The 19,878-nt window shown below is 37.3% G+C and overlaps 1 protein-coding gene across 3 annotated transcripts in view; it reads left to right on the forward strand.

Moving 5' to 3' along the window:
* The window catches only part of DMD (dystrophin), a 1,990,869-nt gene that overhangs the window by 177,999 nt on the left and 1,792,992 nt on the right, over positions 1-19,878 (forward strand). For all 3 annotated transcript variants that reach the window (XM_053655812.1, XM_037127036.2, XM_053655810.1), the window contains exon 2: positions 16,438-16,499. In XM_053655812.1, the coding sequence (XP_053511787.1) occupies positions 16,438-16,499 (62 nt within the window). The remainder of the gene's footprint in view (positions 1-16,437; positions 16,500-19,878) is intronic.

Raw genomic sequence — 19,878 nt, forward strand, 5'->3', positions numbered from 1 at the left:
CAATTGAATTTGAATATGAAGATCCTATATAAAGTCAACTCTCATTCTATTTATTCTATAAGACACATTTATTATTTACCTGCTATATTAGCTTTATTCTAGGCTAATGCTTTATAAAATCTCCATGACTTACAACAACATTTATTTCTTATTCCTGTGTCTGCTTCAATCTTTGTATTCTGCTTCAACCTGTGTATTGTAAAGGAGACATGTGTCTCCTCTGGGGGGAATGTAGTCTACTTGAGGCACAATCTTCCACTGGCAAAGGGAGAAAGAACCAAAAGGAGTGAAAACACATCACAATTTTTAAGTCCCTAGCTCAGAAGTGAGACAGTGATGACTACTTGTATTTCATTGATCAAGGCAAGTCACACAATGAAGCCCACATCAATGAGGTGGGAGGTAAAATCCACTTAGGGTGATCCAGGGCAAACGGGGAGAGATGAATGGATCACGAGCAAATAATGCAATTTACCAACCTGCCCAGAAGTTTTAATGCAATTCAATATATATCGACTCTTTATTTTGTCTAAGTCATTGCTTAAGACTACACCTGATGCCTTACAGGATGCCTCACCAAAATGAAACTAGGAGTTTGTTCTTGTGATTTTTTTCCACTTTACACTAGAAAACTGAGGCTTGGTCTTACTTAAAGGACACCTAAGGCTAACTAATACAAGATCAAGTCCAGTAACTTGGACTGATACCCATATGGGTTAGTTTGAATTACTCAAAAAGCTGACTCAAACAAGCACTGGTGTAGGTAGTTCCTTTGGAAAGTAACTCCCAGAGGCATTAGCGGGGTGTATAGGGGAAACAAGTAGGGAAGGGAGAACATACAATAGAGGTGGTATTGTGGGTCATTGTGAGATCCACATCTCTTGTGACCCTTGGGGAGCCTGTGTCTCTTTAACTGAAGATGGCACCTTGGGAGAACTAAATCTGTCACTTTCGGACTGCCCCTGCAGATGGGCTTAACTAAATTCTCCTGGAATTGGAAAAAGCTCTAAGGCAAAGAAACAGATGCATGTACCTGAGGTTGGAAATCTTCAGCAACCACAGAATTTGTTCACAGTTACAGGTAAACTCAGGCTGGGTCAAGGAAAGAAGGCATGAGGCATCAGCTATATCTTCTGTACCGTTTTTTTCAACATTTACTCCATAGTGCAAGTTTAACAAATCTATCTCATGATTAAAATATCCCTTTAGAATGTATGGAGAAGGGACTCTGTGTTTTGCTGTTGTCTGTTTATAAAGGACCTGGGCATAAACAGTTGGACGTGGCTGTTGTGCACTTTGGCCGATTGCTTTCCTTTTTATTTGAAAATAACTATTTGATAACCATTAAAATAGGTAAATATATGCCACCAAATAATCCTTTTTATTTTTTAGTAGAGAAATTGAATATCTCAAAAATAAAATTGGTTACGTTGAGGTGCGGAAACATATCTAGTTAGCAGTTCTGCCACACTATCCAGTATTTAATTTCACCTCTGAATTACACCAGATGCCTGGATCTTATTTTGATTTATTCTGCCAAAATCAGTTCATGTCTATTATTTTTAACTAAAATAAGTGATCTTTTTCTAGATGCACTAATAAAGTGTATTTCAAGTCTGCATACTAATTAATAGTAACTTATTTTTACCCATAACAAATATACACCCACATATTCATGTTTAAACAAAATGATATATTTGAAATCACTTTATAAATTATAATGCTCCACAGAAATATTCATTATTCCCATCATTGCTATGCACAGATTTCATTCTTCTTGGCATGAAGAGGTACAATTTATTCTAACACCATTTCATATTTTTCCTTTATCTTTCAAATCAAGAAAAGTCTAATTGCTGCACCTTTATAAAAACTATTTTAAAAGCTTACTAATTGTTAATATGACTGCCACCTAGAAACTGTGTCTATTTTATAAGATAATTCAATTGATATAGATGGCTTACATAGGAAGTAGTGGTATATCCAGGAATAAATGTTTACAGCTTTCCTCTCTCTACATTTTTCCTTACGTTTTTCAGTATTAACATGTCTCAGAAGTCTGTCACTTTTAGTATTTACGGTTCTGCACTGTATTTTTTAGTCCCATGATACAGATGGACACAATGAGATACAGAGAGGTTAAGCCACTTGCCTATAGTCATAGAGCTAGTGAGAACTAGAGCTGGGGTTTGAACCCAAGCTGTTTGATGCTGGAGGGAATGTGCCTAGCTACAGACCCATACTGTATCTGATACATATTCTTGATGTCTGAACGGAATCCACAGGGAACAAAAATGAACCATTTGTGCTGTCTACCACATGACATGCTGCTGCTTTCCAACTCTCCACCAAGGGCCTTTTCAATACACTCTGGAAGTTCTGATTTCTCTTCTATTTTGACATGATACTTCTACCTCATTGTTGTGATGCTTCATTTCATGGTAACTTCTATAGCATGCATTAAAATATTTCTATAACTCTTGCATTGTATTTTCAATATACATGGTTTTGTTTTATGACTATGCAATCATGTGATTATGTAAGCTTCCAGCCACAACTTCAATGTGCTAATATATCATAGATTCTATGATTAAGTGACAGGGGATGGAAGAGAACTTTTAGCCAATATAAGCTGACATGGCTGTTGAAATTATTTTCTGGGCCCATCGACTTCCTACAATAACAAGCAGTCGACTCACATGAGAAAGAAACATTTATGGGGGAGGTAAAGAGTTAGGTGGGTCATTGTAACATTTTATTGTACATTGTGTTAGGAGCTGTGGCAGTCATGAAAGATGAAGTAAAGGGCAATTTCATCACATTCCAGAATGTAATTTACCCAGAAAAATCAAGGCAGATTTTTTGCAAAAAATTATCTCTATTTTTTTTTTAGTCCATGTAGTGATGGAAATAAACACTTCTGTCCTGAGGCCAAATTATGAGAGAAAATATTAAAAAGTGATTTAATACCTGGTGGATGCTCAATGAATTTTTAAAGAAATGAATTGATGATGAAGACAGGTTTATAATGAACAGAGCAGTTTGAGCCATATGGTGAAATGGAGAGAAAAGACATTGGCCTGGGACTCATTAGGTCTCAGATTTAATTGTGGTATTGATTAATCATTTGATTTACTCAACCAACTCTTATTAAGCACTTCTTTCTGCTTGAATATACCATATTGGGTATACAGAAGTTTCAAAGTCATAGTAGTCTTCCCATCTAAGTGTGGCCCCATATAGGGGGGATGGGTGGTATGCGGACTGCATTATATAAAAGAATGTGTGCATGCGTGTGTACATGCCCCCTTGTAATAATGATATGGTTTGAAAAATGCTAAAGTGGATGGTTATATCAGAAGAATTGCTGAGTTCTCCCAAGAATGGAAGGGTGATTGTGCAAATGTGGTTTTTGAACCTGATCTTGAAAGTGAAAGTGAAGTCACATGTCAGGGACTGCAGGAACAAAGGACTAAAGAGAGGGTGTGGCTTATTCAGGGCAACATTTGACTTGGGTGTCTGGGGTAGACCTGGTATGTCTGTGTGCAGAGGGGTCAGGGGATATGTGTGAGTGCCAACAGTCATGATGGGTATTCTGTTCACAAAAGCATTTGAGGTCAAATTGTGAGGTTCCTCATATGCCATTCTAAATAATCTGGCTTTAACCTCAGGACAAGCATTTCTCAAACTTGAATAATGACTCCAGAGTTATTTATTTACTTACCAGATAAACAATGATGCCATTAATTGACAGGAGGAGTAGAATACCTGAATTTATTTGGGAAGATGAATGATTTGGTAAGGTACCTGGAGGACATCTAGGTGGAGCTATTAACCAGAGTCAGCTTTGTCACTGTGAAACTCAAGACATTGATCAAGATGAAAAATATACATTCAGGTGCCATCAGTATCAATATATAGTGGTGGTTAGAGTGGAGAGGGGAGTCACTTTGCTTAGGAAAAATAAACACTGTAGACCAAGACAAGAAGAGATGAAGAATAGATAGGACCCTGGGAAAATGCCTGTATTTCCAGGGCAAATGGCAGATAAGTCAGTGATACAGATTAGGAACAGCCTTTGTGTCTGAAGGAAAACCAGGAAGCAGTGATATTTCAGATCAGAAAGATGGTGCACACTTTCTTTCACTATGGGAGTTTCCATTACTACATGCCAGTTGGCTTGAATCCCTTAAATCTTTATTTTCATCTAATATCTGTCACTTGTTTTTTGGGTGTCTATATCCAACTCTCTACTACACATATCGTTCTTCTTGTCTCAAAACAGTCTAAACTGAGTATTTCCCAATTCTTCCCATACTGCTCTTACATATATAGGCTCAGACATTCTTCCTGGGATCTCTAGACTCCAGTTTGAGTAGGATCATTGGCTGGACCTCTTCTCAATCCCCTACTTCTACATTTAATGAATAACTCATTCTTACCAGCAATTGAATATGTCTTGCTTGTATGTACCTCTCTCCAGTCCCACTACGATTCAACAAGACAGGCCACCACCACTTCTCACATGGATTGGAGTTTACAACCAGCTAATTGGTCTTCCTTTTTCCAGTCTTAACTGTCCCTATGTTCTCTATACTGTGAAATTTATTTCTGAAATAGATACCTCTATTGCCACTGCCCTACTTAAAATCCTGCTTTGGTTTCTACCTGCCTTCTGGCCAAAGTTTAAGGCTCTTCATAATTTGGCTAATGAGGATTTCCCTGTTTTCTAGAGTCATTTCTGCCACTTTAGTCCTCCTCCTCCTTCTCTAGTACCTTCAAAAGACCATGCTCTTTTCCCCTCATTCTGATAGCTGTACCTGCTCTTTCTGTCTGGAGTTCTCTCCCACGCTGTCTGCCTCTATACTCTTAATTCATTTTCAGGACACGGCTGAGATGTCACTTCATCAAGGGAAGCACTAGATTTTCCAAGTTGGTTTCCTTCCTCTATGCTGATGAGGAAATGCCCTGCATTTTTCTTTATCAGGAAACTTATCTGTAGATGTACCATCTATTCATTATGTATGTACATTTCTCTCACTATGCCACAAGAACAAAAGGGTAGGAACTTTATCTTTTACAGAGTTGTATTTCTACCATGTAGTAAGTGACTGTATGTATTTATCTCTTGACTTAATAGTTTTAAATAGGAAAGTTTGTGTATTAGTTTCTTGTTGATGCTATGAAAATGACCACAAATTGAGCAGTTTAAAATGACACAGATTTATCATGTAACAGTTCTTCAGGTCATGAGTCCAAAATTGGCCCCAGTGGGCTAAAATTAAGATGCCAACAGAGCTATGTGCCTTCCAGAGGCTTCAGGGGAGAATCTGTTTCTTTGTCTTTTCCATTGTGTATAGGCTGCCCCCATTGTTCGCCTCATGTCCTTCTTCCTCCATCTTCAAAACCAGCAATATTGGGCCAACTTCTTCTCATGCTGCTGTCTCTTTGGATCTCCCTCTTAAGCTACCCTCTTCCCCTGGTCAGGACCCTTTTGATTACACGGGACCCCTGGAATAACTCAGAATAATCTCCCTGTCACAAATTAGCTGGTTATCAAATCTAATTCCATCGGCAACCTTAATTCTCTTTACCATCATGAAGAGTTTTAAAAATAAGTTCAATGTAACTATTTTAAAACAAATAAGTTTTAACACAACTTATTCACAGATTCTGGTGTTGGGGACATGAACGTCTTTGAAGGACCATTATACTATCTACCATAGGTTAATGGAATTAATGTCTGCAGAGGAGGAAAATGAGAAGAGGTCTGAAAAGGAAATTTTGTCTTCATTAACTTAAACCGCCTGAATTGACCAGTGCTATGCAACACATTCTATGCCAAGGGCTGGGAACACACTTACAATCCAGACACTGTCTCAGAAATGAGAAAGGATACAGGTGACGTTATTAAGAAAAAAATGATTGTAGGATGATAAGCAGTGAAAGTCACATCACATTGATTGCAGAGTGAGCGGGAAATAAACATCTTTGCCACTAACTCTTTTTCTCTTCTTTTGTCTCCTAATTTAATTATTTTAGAGCTCCTCATTATAGAATGACCACAAATGTCACCTTTGGCCCTAGCGTTCTAAAATCCTATGATCAAAAGCTATTACTCAGATTTAATGGAAAGCATTTTTCATGCCATTTTCCTTTCTGCTCTCCTCTACTTTGCATTGCCATTTTGTAGCATTAATAACATGGTAAATCCATTTTGTAAATAAGTCCCAAATGTGGGGCCTTTCTAATGCTTTGGGGTATCACGTCCCCTTACCTAATGCTTACCATTCATCTTTCCTGTTTCTCATTTCTGTTCTTCTCATTTTTTGTCGGAAGCAGAAAATGAACCAACCCTAATAGCTCTTCCATATTACTTAATAGTCTGCTCTTTAAGTGAAATAAACTCATATCCCTTTATATTCCTTTACTGTAGATATTTCTAAACTGTTATCAACTTTACTATTTCTCTCTATTCCTAAACTTATATTTTCTGGGTCACCTAAGTGAAGAGGATCTTCAATGAACATATTCACTAGTGTCCAAGTAAATAGTATTCTTCAAAATGTTTTTGTAGCACAGATTAACCACCCTGTGTCTTAAAGATTATTCTTGGTGTTCATAGAACTGGTTTAGATTTGTTTTCCATGCTTTTAAACTCTTGTCATCTTAGCTGATAGCATATAAGGGGTAGTCTCATGCAAACTCTCCCTGGCCTCACTGCCAACTCCCTTAGTGATTTCATCCCATCCCACTTCCTGCTTCACATCTTAGAGTGCAACCAAATTGAATGGCACATAAAGAAGACCATGCCCTTTTGGTTTTTTATCTCCCTGCCTTTGGCCCTTGCTGGTTCCCCGGAAGGATGCACCATTCCCTTTCCACCTTTTTTCCTTCCTTATTTTTGTTTATCCTTTTCACTCAGCCTAGCCATCACCTTCAAGAAAATATCTTTCCTAACATCCATGTGTCTACATATCACTTTGTCTGTGTTTCCATAATACCCTTGAATATATGTGCCCTTGCTTATATAAAATATTTCATATCCATCTGTAACATATCTATTTTCTTTCTTAAATATATTTTATTGATTATGCCATTACAGTTGTCCCATTTCCCCTGCTTCATTCCCCTCCATCCTGCACACCCCCTCCCCCTACATTCCCCTCTTTAGTTTATGTCCATATGTCATAAGTTCTTTAGCTTTACATTTCCCACACTACTTTTGCCCCCTCCATCTATTTTCTACCTACCATCTATGCTACTTATTTTCTGTACCTTCTCCTCCCTTCTCCTCCTCCCACTCCCCTGTTGATAACCCTTCATGTGATCTCCATTTCTATGGTTCCACTCCTAATCTAGCTGTCCTCTTAGTTTGCTTTTGTTTTAGGTGTGGTTCTTAATAACTGTGAGTTTGCTGTCCTTTCACTGTTCATCTTTTTTATCTTCTTTTTCTTAGGTAAGTCCCTTTAACATTTCATATAATAAGGGCTTGGTGATGATGAACTCCTTCAACTTGACCTTATCTGAGAAGCACTTTATCTGCCCTTCCATTCTAAATGAAAGCTTTGCTGGATAGAGCAATCTTGGATGTAGGTCTTTGGATTTCTTGACTTTGAATACTTCTTTCCAGTGCCTTCTTGCCTGTAAGGTCTCTTTTGAGAAATCAGCTGACAGTCTGATGGGAACTCCTTTGTAGGTGACTGTCCCCTTATCTCTTGCTGCTTCTAGAATTCTCGTCTTATTTTAATCTTGGCTAATGTAATTATCATGTGCCTTGGTGTGTTTCTTCTTGAGTCCACCTTCTTTGGGACTCTCTGGACTTCCTGGAAGTCTATTTCCTTTGCCAGATTAGGGAAGTCCTCCTTTAAAATTTGTTCAAATAAATTTTCCACTCATTGCTCTTCCTCTTCCCCTTGTGGTACCCCTATAATTTGGATGTTGGAATGTTTAAAGATGTCCTGGAGGTTCCTAAGCGTCTCCTCTTTATTTTTTTAATTCTTGTTTCTTCATTATTTTCTGTTTGGTTATTTTTTCCTTCCTTCTGGTCCACTCCATTGATTTGAGACCCAGTTTCTTTTCCATCACTATTGGTTTCCTGTGCATTTTGCTTCATTTCACTTAGTTTAGCCTTCATTTGTTTGTCTAATTTGTGACCAAAACCAACCAGTTCTGTGAGCATCCTGATCACCGGTGTTTTGAACTGTGCATCGGATAGGTTGGCTATCTCTTGGTCACTTAGAAGTATTGGCTCTGGGGCTTTGAGCTGTTCTTCTTCTTGAGCCATAATGTTTTGGTCTGTTTGCACCTGTTACATATGAGGGGCAGCACCTTAGGTGTTCACCAGGGTGGGGCGACCCAGTTGCTGGGTTGTGACACTGTATGTGGGGGTGGGGCCAGAGAGGGAACAATGGCGCTTGTTGCACTGTCTCTCAAATTTCGGTCTTCTCTGCCACTTTCCACAAGCAAATTGGACCCTTCTGGTGCTGGTTCCCAGGTGGGTGGGCTTGTGTACATTCAAGGATCCTGTGGTTCTCTCCAGTGAACTCTCCCGTGAGGCTGGGAGTCTCTCCTAGCACCTCAACCCCCAAAAGTTTTTCCAGTTGGTGCTTTTAGGCTTTATTTCCTGGTGCTGGGGCCCTGGGTTGCGAGGTCTGTCTCACTGCCTGATTTTTGCCTGGTTTATCTGCACGTGAATGTGCGTCCGAGGTCAGCCAGCCACCTTGCACAACTCTCTGCATTTGCGCGTTTCCTCCCCACGCCTGCATCTGCTAATCACCGCCTCCTCCTGCCAGGACCCCTCTCTGTGGGCTGCTGACTCCACCCCTCTTTACCCGTCTGGATGAATGGTTCCTTGTTGTCAGACTTTCTTTCATACAGTGCAGTTTTCTGTCTGTTCTGGTTGTGTTTCTGTTTCTAGATCTTTCTTGTCCTTAAATTTGGTTGTGTGAGGAGGTACAGTATTTCCACCTACTCCTCCATCTTGGCCAGAAGTTTCTTTCAACATATGTATTTTCTACTAAGCTGTAAACTTTGGCGAAGACTGAGTCTTGTTTATCTTCAAAGTAGCTATCATAAGATCAGTACACACTTAGCATTCCATAAATCATTATTCTATAAATCACTGCATAAATAAGTGATCTTTTTATATCTTAACACTCTGTGAGTTAAAACTCCTTACCTTCATTCTACCGATAAAGAGACTGAGGCCTGGTGATTTTAAGACCACAATTCTAAAAAGTTCTGCACTTAAACTGGCAACCAGTTCCCCTGATTCAGTGTGCCCTGTTTGCCCACTGTCATTTGGGTGCAGTCACTCACTGTGGTGATTCACGAATATGACAATTATCCCACATTTGTAGGGGACTGAGAGTCTTGAGAATATAAAAGTTAGTAACAGGGCCAAAGGTCATTGCACTAAGAAAATATGAAGGGCCAGGATTACTGAATAAAAATGGCTTTCTTAGAAAGGGTTAATTAATTCTGAAATAAAATACAGTTTTTATGTCATGGTAGAAACTAATTTTGTATGGCTTTTCTGCACAGAGGGAATAAAATACAATGTTGGTCATTTTTTGCAATTTATGAAGTAGTAGTTCTTCACTCTTTGATACCTGCAGGGCACAGTTTCCAAGTAAATTTCTCTAAAAGAGACTTTCTTTTTTGCCTCTCATATTAACATACCCAGGCATATTTTATTAGTAAAAGAAAATCAGTTATAAACAAGCCCTAGAGAAAACAAAACAGAATATGTGCCACTTGAAATGACTAAACAGGGAAAGCAGATTTTAGATTATTCTTTTCTCATTCTCTTTGTTGCTAATTTCACATTAATGGCTCTTGCTATAGACTGTGTCTATTATAACATATGTTTTCTTAAGAGATTGAAATAGTCTTTATAAACTCTAACAATTTATAGATATATGTTTATATATATCAAGTTTAGATTAGCTATGGATAAATAATTGACCATGCTTAAAATAATCAACTGTTAAGTAATATGAGAAATAACAATGGAAATGGATAAATTTAAATATATAAAATTATAAAAATATTGGCACAATAAAAATTAAGTATTAAAAGGAATATGACCAACCACTTAGGAACAGATATTCATTCATTGACTAAGAACAATAGCTTAATTTACAATAGTGATTCTTACCTTAGATGTCATGGTGATAGGAATCTTCTGTAGGAAAGTTAATGAACCCCATGAAACTGTATGTAAATATGTCTGTCTAGGTATTTTTTTCTGTAGAGAAGGATCATTATTTTAGCCGATAATCAGATGGAGTCCACATCTTATATTATTTAAAAACTACTGATTGATGATCTAATTCCAATTAATTTTAGAATTTCAAGTACTCAATAGATACATGAGCAGAGGATATAGACAAGTATTTTGATAAAAGTAGAACTGTGAAAAATAATGTATGGAACATGTTCCACTTCATTAGTTATCAGATTCAAATTTAAGCAAGCATCAGCTATCTCCTTATATCTAATAAAGCAGCAATCACTTTAAAACAAAAGCAACAAAAACTCATATCAACCACATAACCTCATTCTTTCTGGATCCACAAAAAATTGGTATGACCATTGGAAAAACAATACCACAAAATTTAGTAAAAACCATAAAAGTTCCCATAACATTAACCCAGTAATTTATCTTAAGGCAGTTATAGACTACAAGCTGAAAGAGAATGCATGAAGATGTTCATATGTTGGAATCTGTAGTAGAAAACAAACAGATGTGATATTTAAGATAAAACAAGTGAAAAAAGGCAGAATATTATCATGGCTATGCCAGGTACAGGTTTATGAAGATCGTAATGTGCAAAAAAAATTTAGGTGATTGTTGAATGTTAAATATTTCCATTGTTAATATATGGCCAAAATTGAACAGTAATTATCAATTAGTAAATATATGAGCATTATTATTTAAACCAGGGGTGTCAAACTAATTTTCACTGAGGGCCACATCAGCCTCATAGTTGTCTTCAAAGGGCCGAAATAATTTTAGGGCTATATAACTGTAACTACTCCTTAACAGTTAAGGAGTTGAAATTACCTTCTGCCCTTTGAAGGCAACTGCGAGGCTGATGTGGCCCCCAGTGAAAATGAGTTTGATACCCCTTATTTAAACTATCAACAAATGAATCATCTAGCTTCATAAAGAAGGTTCAGTTTTTAATTCTGTATAAATCCATGCGGGTTGTGCCTTGTAAAATCTAGGAACTCGCTGGGTTGTTCAAAACAGAGGCTCTGAATTCATAGTTGTTTTGTATATATGTGAATATATTCAGTTTTTATGACTGATTATTTTATGGCATTCCATATTATCTATGCAATTACAATATAAACTGGTCAGTGTGAAAAACCATGCATTTTGATTCAAATAATCTATATCAAGTTCATCTCTGTCACCTCATAGCTTTATTCTTTATTTCTGCTGACCTTGTATTCTTTTAACCTATAAAATAGCAAATTGCATGTGGATTGAAATTATGTATGCAAAATGGTTTTGTGAACAATAAGGCACTACTGCAATTTTTATATTTTACAATAATAATAAAATGATTTACATTAATAGTTATCATGTTAAAAAAATAAATGTTATTATAGCACAATAGAACATTAGTGAGTCATTTATTTTATTCAAAGTATATTTTTCTTATATTAAAAGCAGACAAGGGAAGAGATGACATCTAGTGAAGGTGTTTCTATGATAAAGTTCATTTTGCACATAATGTCAAGGTTTTTCTCCTGCCTTCAAGGCCTATCTGCACACTGCTTTTCATGTATATATAAATGAACACAATAAAAATATTGCCTTCCTACCTACTTTTCATTTAAAAGCATCTGGAACAAATCTTTTCAAATGTCCTCTTACTCAGCTTTTGGTGAAGATGGCTGGGTATGTTTTATTTATCTTTCATTTCATCTTTATTTTATTTTCCCATTACCATTTAATCCCCTTATACCCACCTCCCCTCAGCAATCCCCACACTGTTGTCCATGTCCATGAGTCTTTTCCCCTTTTTTCTCAGTCCTTCCACCTCCTAACTGATCACCAACCAGTAGCTGTCATCCTGCTCTCTATCTCTGAGTCTGTGTTTGTTTTGCTTGTCAGTTCAGTTTGTCCATTGGATTCCACATATGAGTGAAATCGTATGGTATTTGTCTTTCTCTGACTGGTTTCTTTCACTTAGCATAATGTTCCCCAGGTCCATCCATGCTTTTGCAAAGGGTGAAACTTTCTTCTTTTTTTACAACCAAGTAGTATTCCATTGTGTAAATGTCCCACAGTTATTTTATCCACTCATCTAGTGATGGACACTTGGGTTGCTTCCATATCTTGGCCATTGTAAATAATGCTGCTATGAACATAGGGGTGCTTATCCTCTGGCCCTGGCCTATGTAGCTCAGTTGGTTGGGTGTTGTCCCATAAAATGAACGGTTGCTGGTTCATGTCCCAGTCAGGGCACAAACCAATTGAACAATGTTTTTCTCACTCTCTGTCTCCCTCCCTTCCCCTCTCTATAAGAATAAATAAAATCTTTTTAAAAATAAAAATAAATAAAAACCTCTGAATGAGTGGTTTCAAATACCATTTACTCTCCCATGTCTGATAGATAGGATATGCATGCACATACAGGAAAGATTAAGTGGAATTGCAAAAAAGGTCATTACATTATTTATTTTGCAAATGCAACTGAACTCACAGAGAGCACAGTTTTAGTTAATTATATGTGTGTGTATACACATACACACACACCACTGAGAAATAGATGTACAGACTAGTCTTTCTACAGCAAGTCAGTGAAAATGCTTACATTTTGACCATTTGAAATGCTCTGTTTATTTTTATTAGACCTGAGAACAATTGCTATCTATTTTCATTTATTTACAGTTATCAACGAAGGAAAGACTTCCACTGTGATTTATCTTATATTGTACAGACGGTGTTAATATTTTACCGTATACATACATAGCAGTTCATGGAAGTAACATTATTAAATAAGGAGAAAGCATTCTGTGATGCTGACTAAAAATTTCTCATCCATGAAAACAGTGTTGGGTTTATTTATCCACTGTTACCTCTTATATTTCGTAAGTGTATGTACTTATGGATTCATAATGTGTTTTAGCCCTGGCTGGTGTGGCTTAGTGGATTGAGCATGGGCTTGCGAACCAGCATGGTCGCTGGTTCAGTTACCAGTTGTGGTATGTGCCTGGGTTGTAGGCCCGGTCCCCAATGGGAGGTGTGTGAGACGCAGGCACAGAGTGATGTTTCTCTGTCTCTCCTTCTCCCTCCCTTCCCCTTTCTCTAAAAATAAATAAATAAAACCTTTAAAAAATAATGTGTTTGAAAGATAAAAGATAATCTTAGTGAATGGATACATTTGTCATGAGAACAGTAATTCTTTATATCATCTGTTTTTAGAAGAAGCAATGGAGACTGAAAAATAATGTGAGAGAAAATAAGTTTATTTTTTTAAATTTTTTTATTGATTATGCTGTTACAGTTGTTCTATTCCCCCCCTTCATTCCCCTCCACCCTACCCCCCGTCCCCGCCATTACCCCCCCTTTAGTTTATGTCCATGTGTCTCAAGTTCTTTAGATTCTACATTTCCCATGCTATTCTTGCCCCCCCATCTATTTTCTATCTATTGTCTATGCTACTTATTTTCTGTACCTTCTCCCCCCTTCTCCTCCTCTCACTCCCCTGTTGCTAACCCTCCTTGAGATCTTCATTTCTATGTTTCCGCTCCTGATCTAGCTGTCCTTTTAGTTTGCTTTTGTTTTAGGTGTGGTTGTTAATAACTGTGAGTTTGCTGTCCTTTCACTGTTCATGTTTCTTTAACTTCTTTTTCTTCGATAAGTCCCTTTAACATTTCATATAATAAGGGCTTGGTGATGATGAACTCCTTGAATTTGATCTTATCTGACAAGCACTTTATCTGTCCTTCCATTCTAAATGAAAGCTTTGCTGGATAGAGCAATCTTGGTTGTAGGTCTTTGGATTTCCTGACTTGGAATACCTCTTTCCAGCCCCTTCTTGCCTGGAAGGTCTCTTTTGAGAAATCTGCTGACAGTCTGATGGGAACTCCTTTGTAGGTGACTGTCCCCTTAGCTCTTGCTGCTTCTAGGATTCTCTCCTTCATTTTAATTTTGGCTAATGTAATGATGATGTGCCTTGGTGTGTTCCTTCTTGGGTCCAACTTCTTTGGGACTCTCTGAGCTTCCTGGATTTCCTGGAAGTCTATTTCCTTTGCCAGATTGGGGAAATTCTCCTTTATTATTTGTTCAAATAAGTTTTCCACTGGTGGCTGTGCCTTTCCCCCTTCTGGTACCCCTATAATTCGGATGTTGGAGCGTTTAAAGATGTCCTGGAAGTTCCTAAGACTCTCCTCATTTCTTTGAATTCTTGATTCTTGACCCTTTTCTGTTTGGCCATTATTTGCTTTCTTCTGGTCCACTCCATTGATTTGAGTCCCAGTTTCCTTTTCATTGCTATTGGTTTCCTGTGCAATTCCATTCATTTCAATTAGTTTCGCCTTCATATATTTGTCTAATTTGTGGCTATAATCAACCAGTTCTGTGAGGATCCTGATCACCAGTGTTTTAAACTGTGCGTCTGAGAGTTTTGCTATTTCTTCATCACTTAGATTCATAGGCTCTGGGGCTTTGAGATCTTCTTGAGCCATTTTTGGTCTGTTCGTGCCCTTTAAGTGTGAGGAGAGGAGCCTTGGACTCCCAGGTTGCTGGGTTGTGACGCTGTATGTGGGGGCGTGGTCAGAGCGGGGAAATGGCGGCACCCTCTGCAATTTCATGCCGCTGGGTGAGGAGCAGTGCCTTAGGTGGTTCACCTGGGCCGGGCCACTCAGAGTCACTGGGTTATGACGCTGTATGTGGAGGTGAGGTCAGAGCAGGGAAATGGCGGCGCCCTCCCTGCCGCTTGCCACGGGACCTGCTGGGTCCCGGTCCAGTCGCCCACTCCCTTGCTTGTCTATCCATGCACAAATGTGCGACCACACTCAACCCGCAACCCTGCTCCCTTGCAGTTTCCCCATGGTTGCTTGCTTGGTTGCTCGCTCGGTCACTCACTAGGTCCAACCCTGCGCCTGGATTCCGCGCGCCTGAATCCATCTGACCGAGTTTTCCTGTGCAACCCCGCTCCACCAGCTGCTGGTTTCACCCCTTACCGGTCAGGCTGAAGAATTTGTTGTTAACAGACTTCCGAAAGGTTCAATTTTCTGTGTTCTGGCTATGTTTTCTATTGCTAATATTTAGTTGTCTCTAAACTTGGTTGTGTGAGAAGGCACGGCACATCCACCCATGCCTCCATCTTGGCGGAAGTCTCAGAAAATAAGTTTATTTTATCAGAGTATTTCAGTAAGATTTCTTTTGACCCGCGTAAATAAAATGTGAAATATCTCCATTTTAATCTTTCACAGATGTACTCATTTATTGAACACTGACTAACACGATTACATTTACAATAATTCAAAGATAGGCTTTGGCTTCAAAAAAGCCATTTAAAGAAATCAAGATTAATGATTTTTCTGTCCATTTGATGCAATCCTAATTTCTAATTTAGGAAAGAAAAGATAATTTTTAGAAGTATGAGTTCTGTGAAGCTGTTCCTTAATCATTTTCCCCACTAATCTCATGTTATAAGAAGTCCTTGGGGATTTTTTCCCTTGAGTATTTATATGTAATCCATGGAGAGTATCATTTGCATTTCAATTTGAAATTTCCTGACTTTCAGATGAAAAGAGGTACTAAAATATTTGGAAGGGTAAGGTCCCCCTCCTTTAAAGCATTCACAGTGTTACTGAGCAAATATTTGCTGAGGCATTCATGTGTTCAGACAGTGTGTTAATTTCAGGAATGCAAAGATAACTGAACCGCACGAACTGCACTGCTGATTGTTAAGAAACTTCTCCTAGGATGGGAGTGGGCTATGCCAGTTAGAGCATGCAGACATTGCAAAGGAGGGAAAAGTCGTGTCTCCATGGATTAGGGGTGATGGTTAGGAGGAAAGGCTCACAAATAATTTTTCAGAACCTGTGACAAATAGTAGGTTCTTCTGATTATACTAGAGTATTTACTCATTATGGGGAAATAAGAATTTTATTTATTTAGATGAGATTCTTTTTTTTGTAGTGCCTTTATATAGCAGTTGAATGAGCATGCAATTGATCATATTGTTATTTTTCATACTTCATGTTAGTTTTGATATTCAATATCAGCATCACTAATGTTTAATTTCATTTATCAATGAATTTAATTATATATATATATATATATATATATATATATATATAATCACACCAGTGTATATAATAAAGTTATTTTGATTATGAAGCATGAATGATGTTCAAAATTGTTTCTGGACTCTTAATCTTTTTGTGTATTTTCCATTGTAGATGAAAGAGAAGATGTTCAAAAGAAAACATTCACAAAATGGATAAATGCACAATTTTCTAAGGTAAGGATATTTTGTTACTTCTGTTTTTAAGATGCAATATAAGTTGGCTGAATATTCAAAGTGAACTGTGTACCTATGTAATTTAAAGGTCCATATTGTTTCTGCAGTGAATCATTTTATATAAGCTATGTGAATCTGGGCATATTACGATGACTTTTAACTAATGAAGGAGCAACAGAATATATGGTAGAGGGAAATTATTTAATTTGGCAACATGTACTTTTGGTTGTTCTTGATATGATATCAGTCATCAGAGAATTGTTAACAGCAATCTTCAATCAAGTAGCTAGACTATGTCACAGACTGAAAGACAGTATAAGGGATTTTTGTTGTTTTGAAATAATGTATTTTGTCTTTCTCCATCTTTACCAAGTTCAAAAAAAACTGATATAACTGCCTTGACTCTCTTTGGCCCAATCACTTAGAGCATGTGTCAAATAATTTCAGATGATAAGTTTATCCTCTTTTTCTGTAGCCATCAATCCATCCTCTTAATAATATTTATGAATTTTACAATGGGAACTCACTCATGATCGATGGCGTGATGCTAGATAATTATATATGGACATAGAGTGAAATATTCTTACCTTGAAAATTAGCATTAAGAGTATAGTATAAGGAGGTTAATGTGGATTTCAAGCTGAGAAAGACTTAGATTTAAGCTTAATAATTCTGGATTTGGGCATACCAAATGCTGTGTCAGTCAGTTTCCTGATCTTTCTATCACATATGTGTGTATACATACATATTGAGTGCCTATCTAATAAATCAAATTCAGATAATGAGAATATAAAGTTAATAAAATACAGGCCCTATATTGAATGCCTTAAGTGGTTATTTTGCATGCTATTGTGAGGATTAAGAGTCATGATATGTAATAATTCCTAGCACAATGCCTGACACTCAATATACGCGAATTATTCATGGGTCTGTCTCATTTTGTGAAAGTCTTGGTAATGGATCCAAGACAATGCACTGGAAGATGTGATCTCAATAATGGACTCTTTACTGTTACAAAAGGCTTTAGAGTATCATCCATGTTTTGTGGTATTTAACAGCAGAATTTTGCCAGGTACCCTTTAGTATATTGACAAAAAATTAAGTTACTGAATTTTAACTAATCGAATTCCATTTGTATTTACTTACTGAATTAATAATTCATTAATTGCTATCACAGAGCTTGAAACAATAAGCCAAAGAACATATCTTTTTAACATCTCAAGTTTTTTCACTTACTAGAGTACAAAAAATTAAAAAGAATAAGTCAGCCCTAGCTGGTGTAGCTCAGTGGATTGAGCGCAGGCCTGCAAATCAAAAGATCATGGTTCAATTCCCAGTCAGGGCACATGCTTGGGTTGCAGGCCAATTCCTAGCAGGGGACATATGAAAGGCAACCATACAACCATACATTGATATTTCTCTCCCTCTCTCCTTCCCTTCCCCTCTAAAGATAAATAAATAAAATCTTTTAAAAAAGAATAAGTCATAATAATGCAAATGAACAAGAGTAAATGAAAAATAAACTCTGAAATATTTAAGATAGGAAGTCAGTCTTCTCAGAATATTTATCTAATGTCCTCTTTAAAGTTTTCTTATATTGGGAATGTTGAAATAGATAATAGATATAAGCTTTCAAAGAAATATATAGACAAATCAGCATTATAAAGAGATTTTTGAAATAATAAGTGTAACGTAATACTCTGAATCTTAGAATTAAATCAATGAGTTATTTTAATAAGATGTATAACCATGACAAAGACAAACCTAATGTGAATTTCATTCCAGAAATCGACATACATCATTCCTCTTTATACACTGACCTTTTCAAGTACCGTTTACTGCAATCCCTGGGCGAATACACAAACCTCAGTTAGATATCTTATCTTCTATGGATACATTGTTGGCACTGCCTTAGAGCAATTTTTCCCAACCCTTATGAGTGCCTGTATTTTCTTATTTTTTCTTTATTCTCACCTGAGGACTTTTTTTTTTCATTGCTTTTACAGAGAGAGAGGTAGGGAGAGAGAGAGAAACATCGATTGATTACTTTCTCATATGTGCCCTGACTAGGGGTCAAACCCACAACCTGGTTATGTGCCCTGCCTGGGAATCAAACCCACAACTTTTCAGTCTGCGGGACAGTGCTCCAGCCCACTGAGCCATTCCGGCCAGGACTGAGTGCCCATATTCACTGAGTGCCACATTCCTGAGGATGCAGACTGCTTTTTCCCAGGTGTCCTTCCCTCCAAATTGAACTTCCACTTATTTTGTTTATTATAGACATCTTCTACATAAACCAATTAAAATTAGATCAGAAAAGTCACCATTCTTTCAAATATAAAAGTTTCATATTTGGGCATATCCAAGGAATTAGTAATCTAAATAAATGTTTATAATGACAGAGGAAAAATATTCAGAGATAAATTTGATATACGTGTGTGTGGGCGTTGATTTTTCATTTAGAGAACTTGAAACAATGTATTTTCCACTTTGTCTGATTTTTGTCTGGTCAAGACCTTAGGTACATCACTAAATTATATTTACATACTTTCGAAGATAGTAAGAATTAGAGAAAGCTAATGGATTCCGTGAAGCCACTTGGTGATACTAAAAGATGGAGATAACTCTGAACGTGGCATTTGACACATGCTTGTTGCCCCACTACATGGCATTCAGCAGAAATCTAGGCCTGTAGCAGACACAGAGTTAGTTTAAGTTGTATCCTCTGAGTTCTTACAACCTACACATTTAGAAGGTGTTGGATAATTGCCAAATGCAATAGCGCCGAGTGGGCTGTGGGTGGTCAGTCCCAGCAAAACCTCTACGATTCAAGCTCTACAGACCGAAAGACTCTAAAGCAGTGATTTTCAAGTTTTTTCATCTTGTGGCATATGTACACTACCTACTAAACTTCTGCAGCACACCAAAAAATATATTATATATTTTTTGCCACTCTGACCAAAATAGATAGAATTTTGATTTATTCATACCAGACAACTATTGTTATGTTGGCTATTGTAATTTTTTTTTAAATTTGACCATCTAAGGGAAAAGAGGTCAGTGCCCCTGACTAAATAGCCAGGTATTGCATATTTTAAACATTCTCATGGTGCACCAGTAAAAAATCGCTGCTCTCGAGGGAGGAACATCAAGGAACATGACACTCAGAGAAAATGGGAACATGCGGAAGGCAGGAATGTGTTTTCTTTGTAACCCCAATGATAATGACTAGTGACTAAATAAATACAATATGTGTGTTCTGGTCAGTAGTACAGCTAATTGAATGAATATACACTGAGTATAAGAAAAAAAAAGAAAATTCCTGAATAGAAAAGACTGTGTGGAAAAAGACTTTGACAAGAGAGATAAAGCAATGAAA

The sequence above is a fragment of the Artibeus jamaicensis genome, unplaced genomic scaffold (assembly GCF_021234435.1).
Source record: "Artibeus jamaicensis isolate MK-2021 breed Jamaican fruit bat unplaced genomic scaffold, CSHL_Jam_final scaffold_1283, whole genome shotgun sequence".
Lineage (NCBI taxonomy): Eukaryota > Metazoa > Chordata > Mammalia > Chiroptera > Phyllostomidae > Artibeus > Artibeus jamaicensis.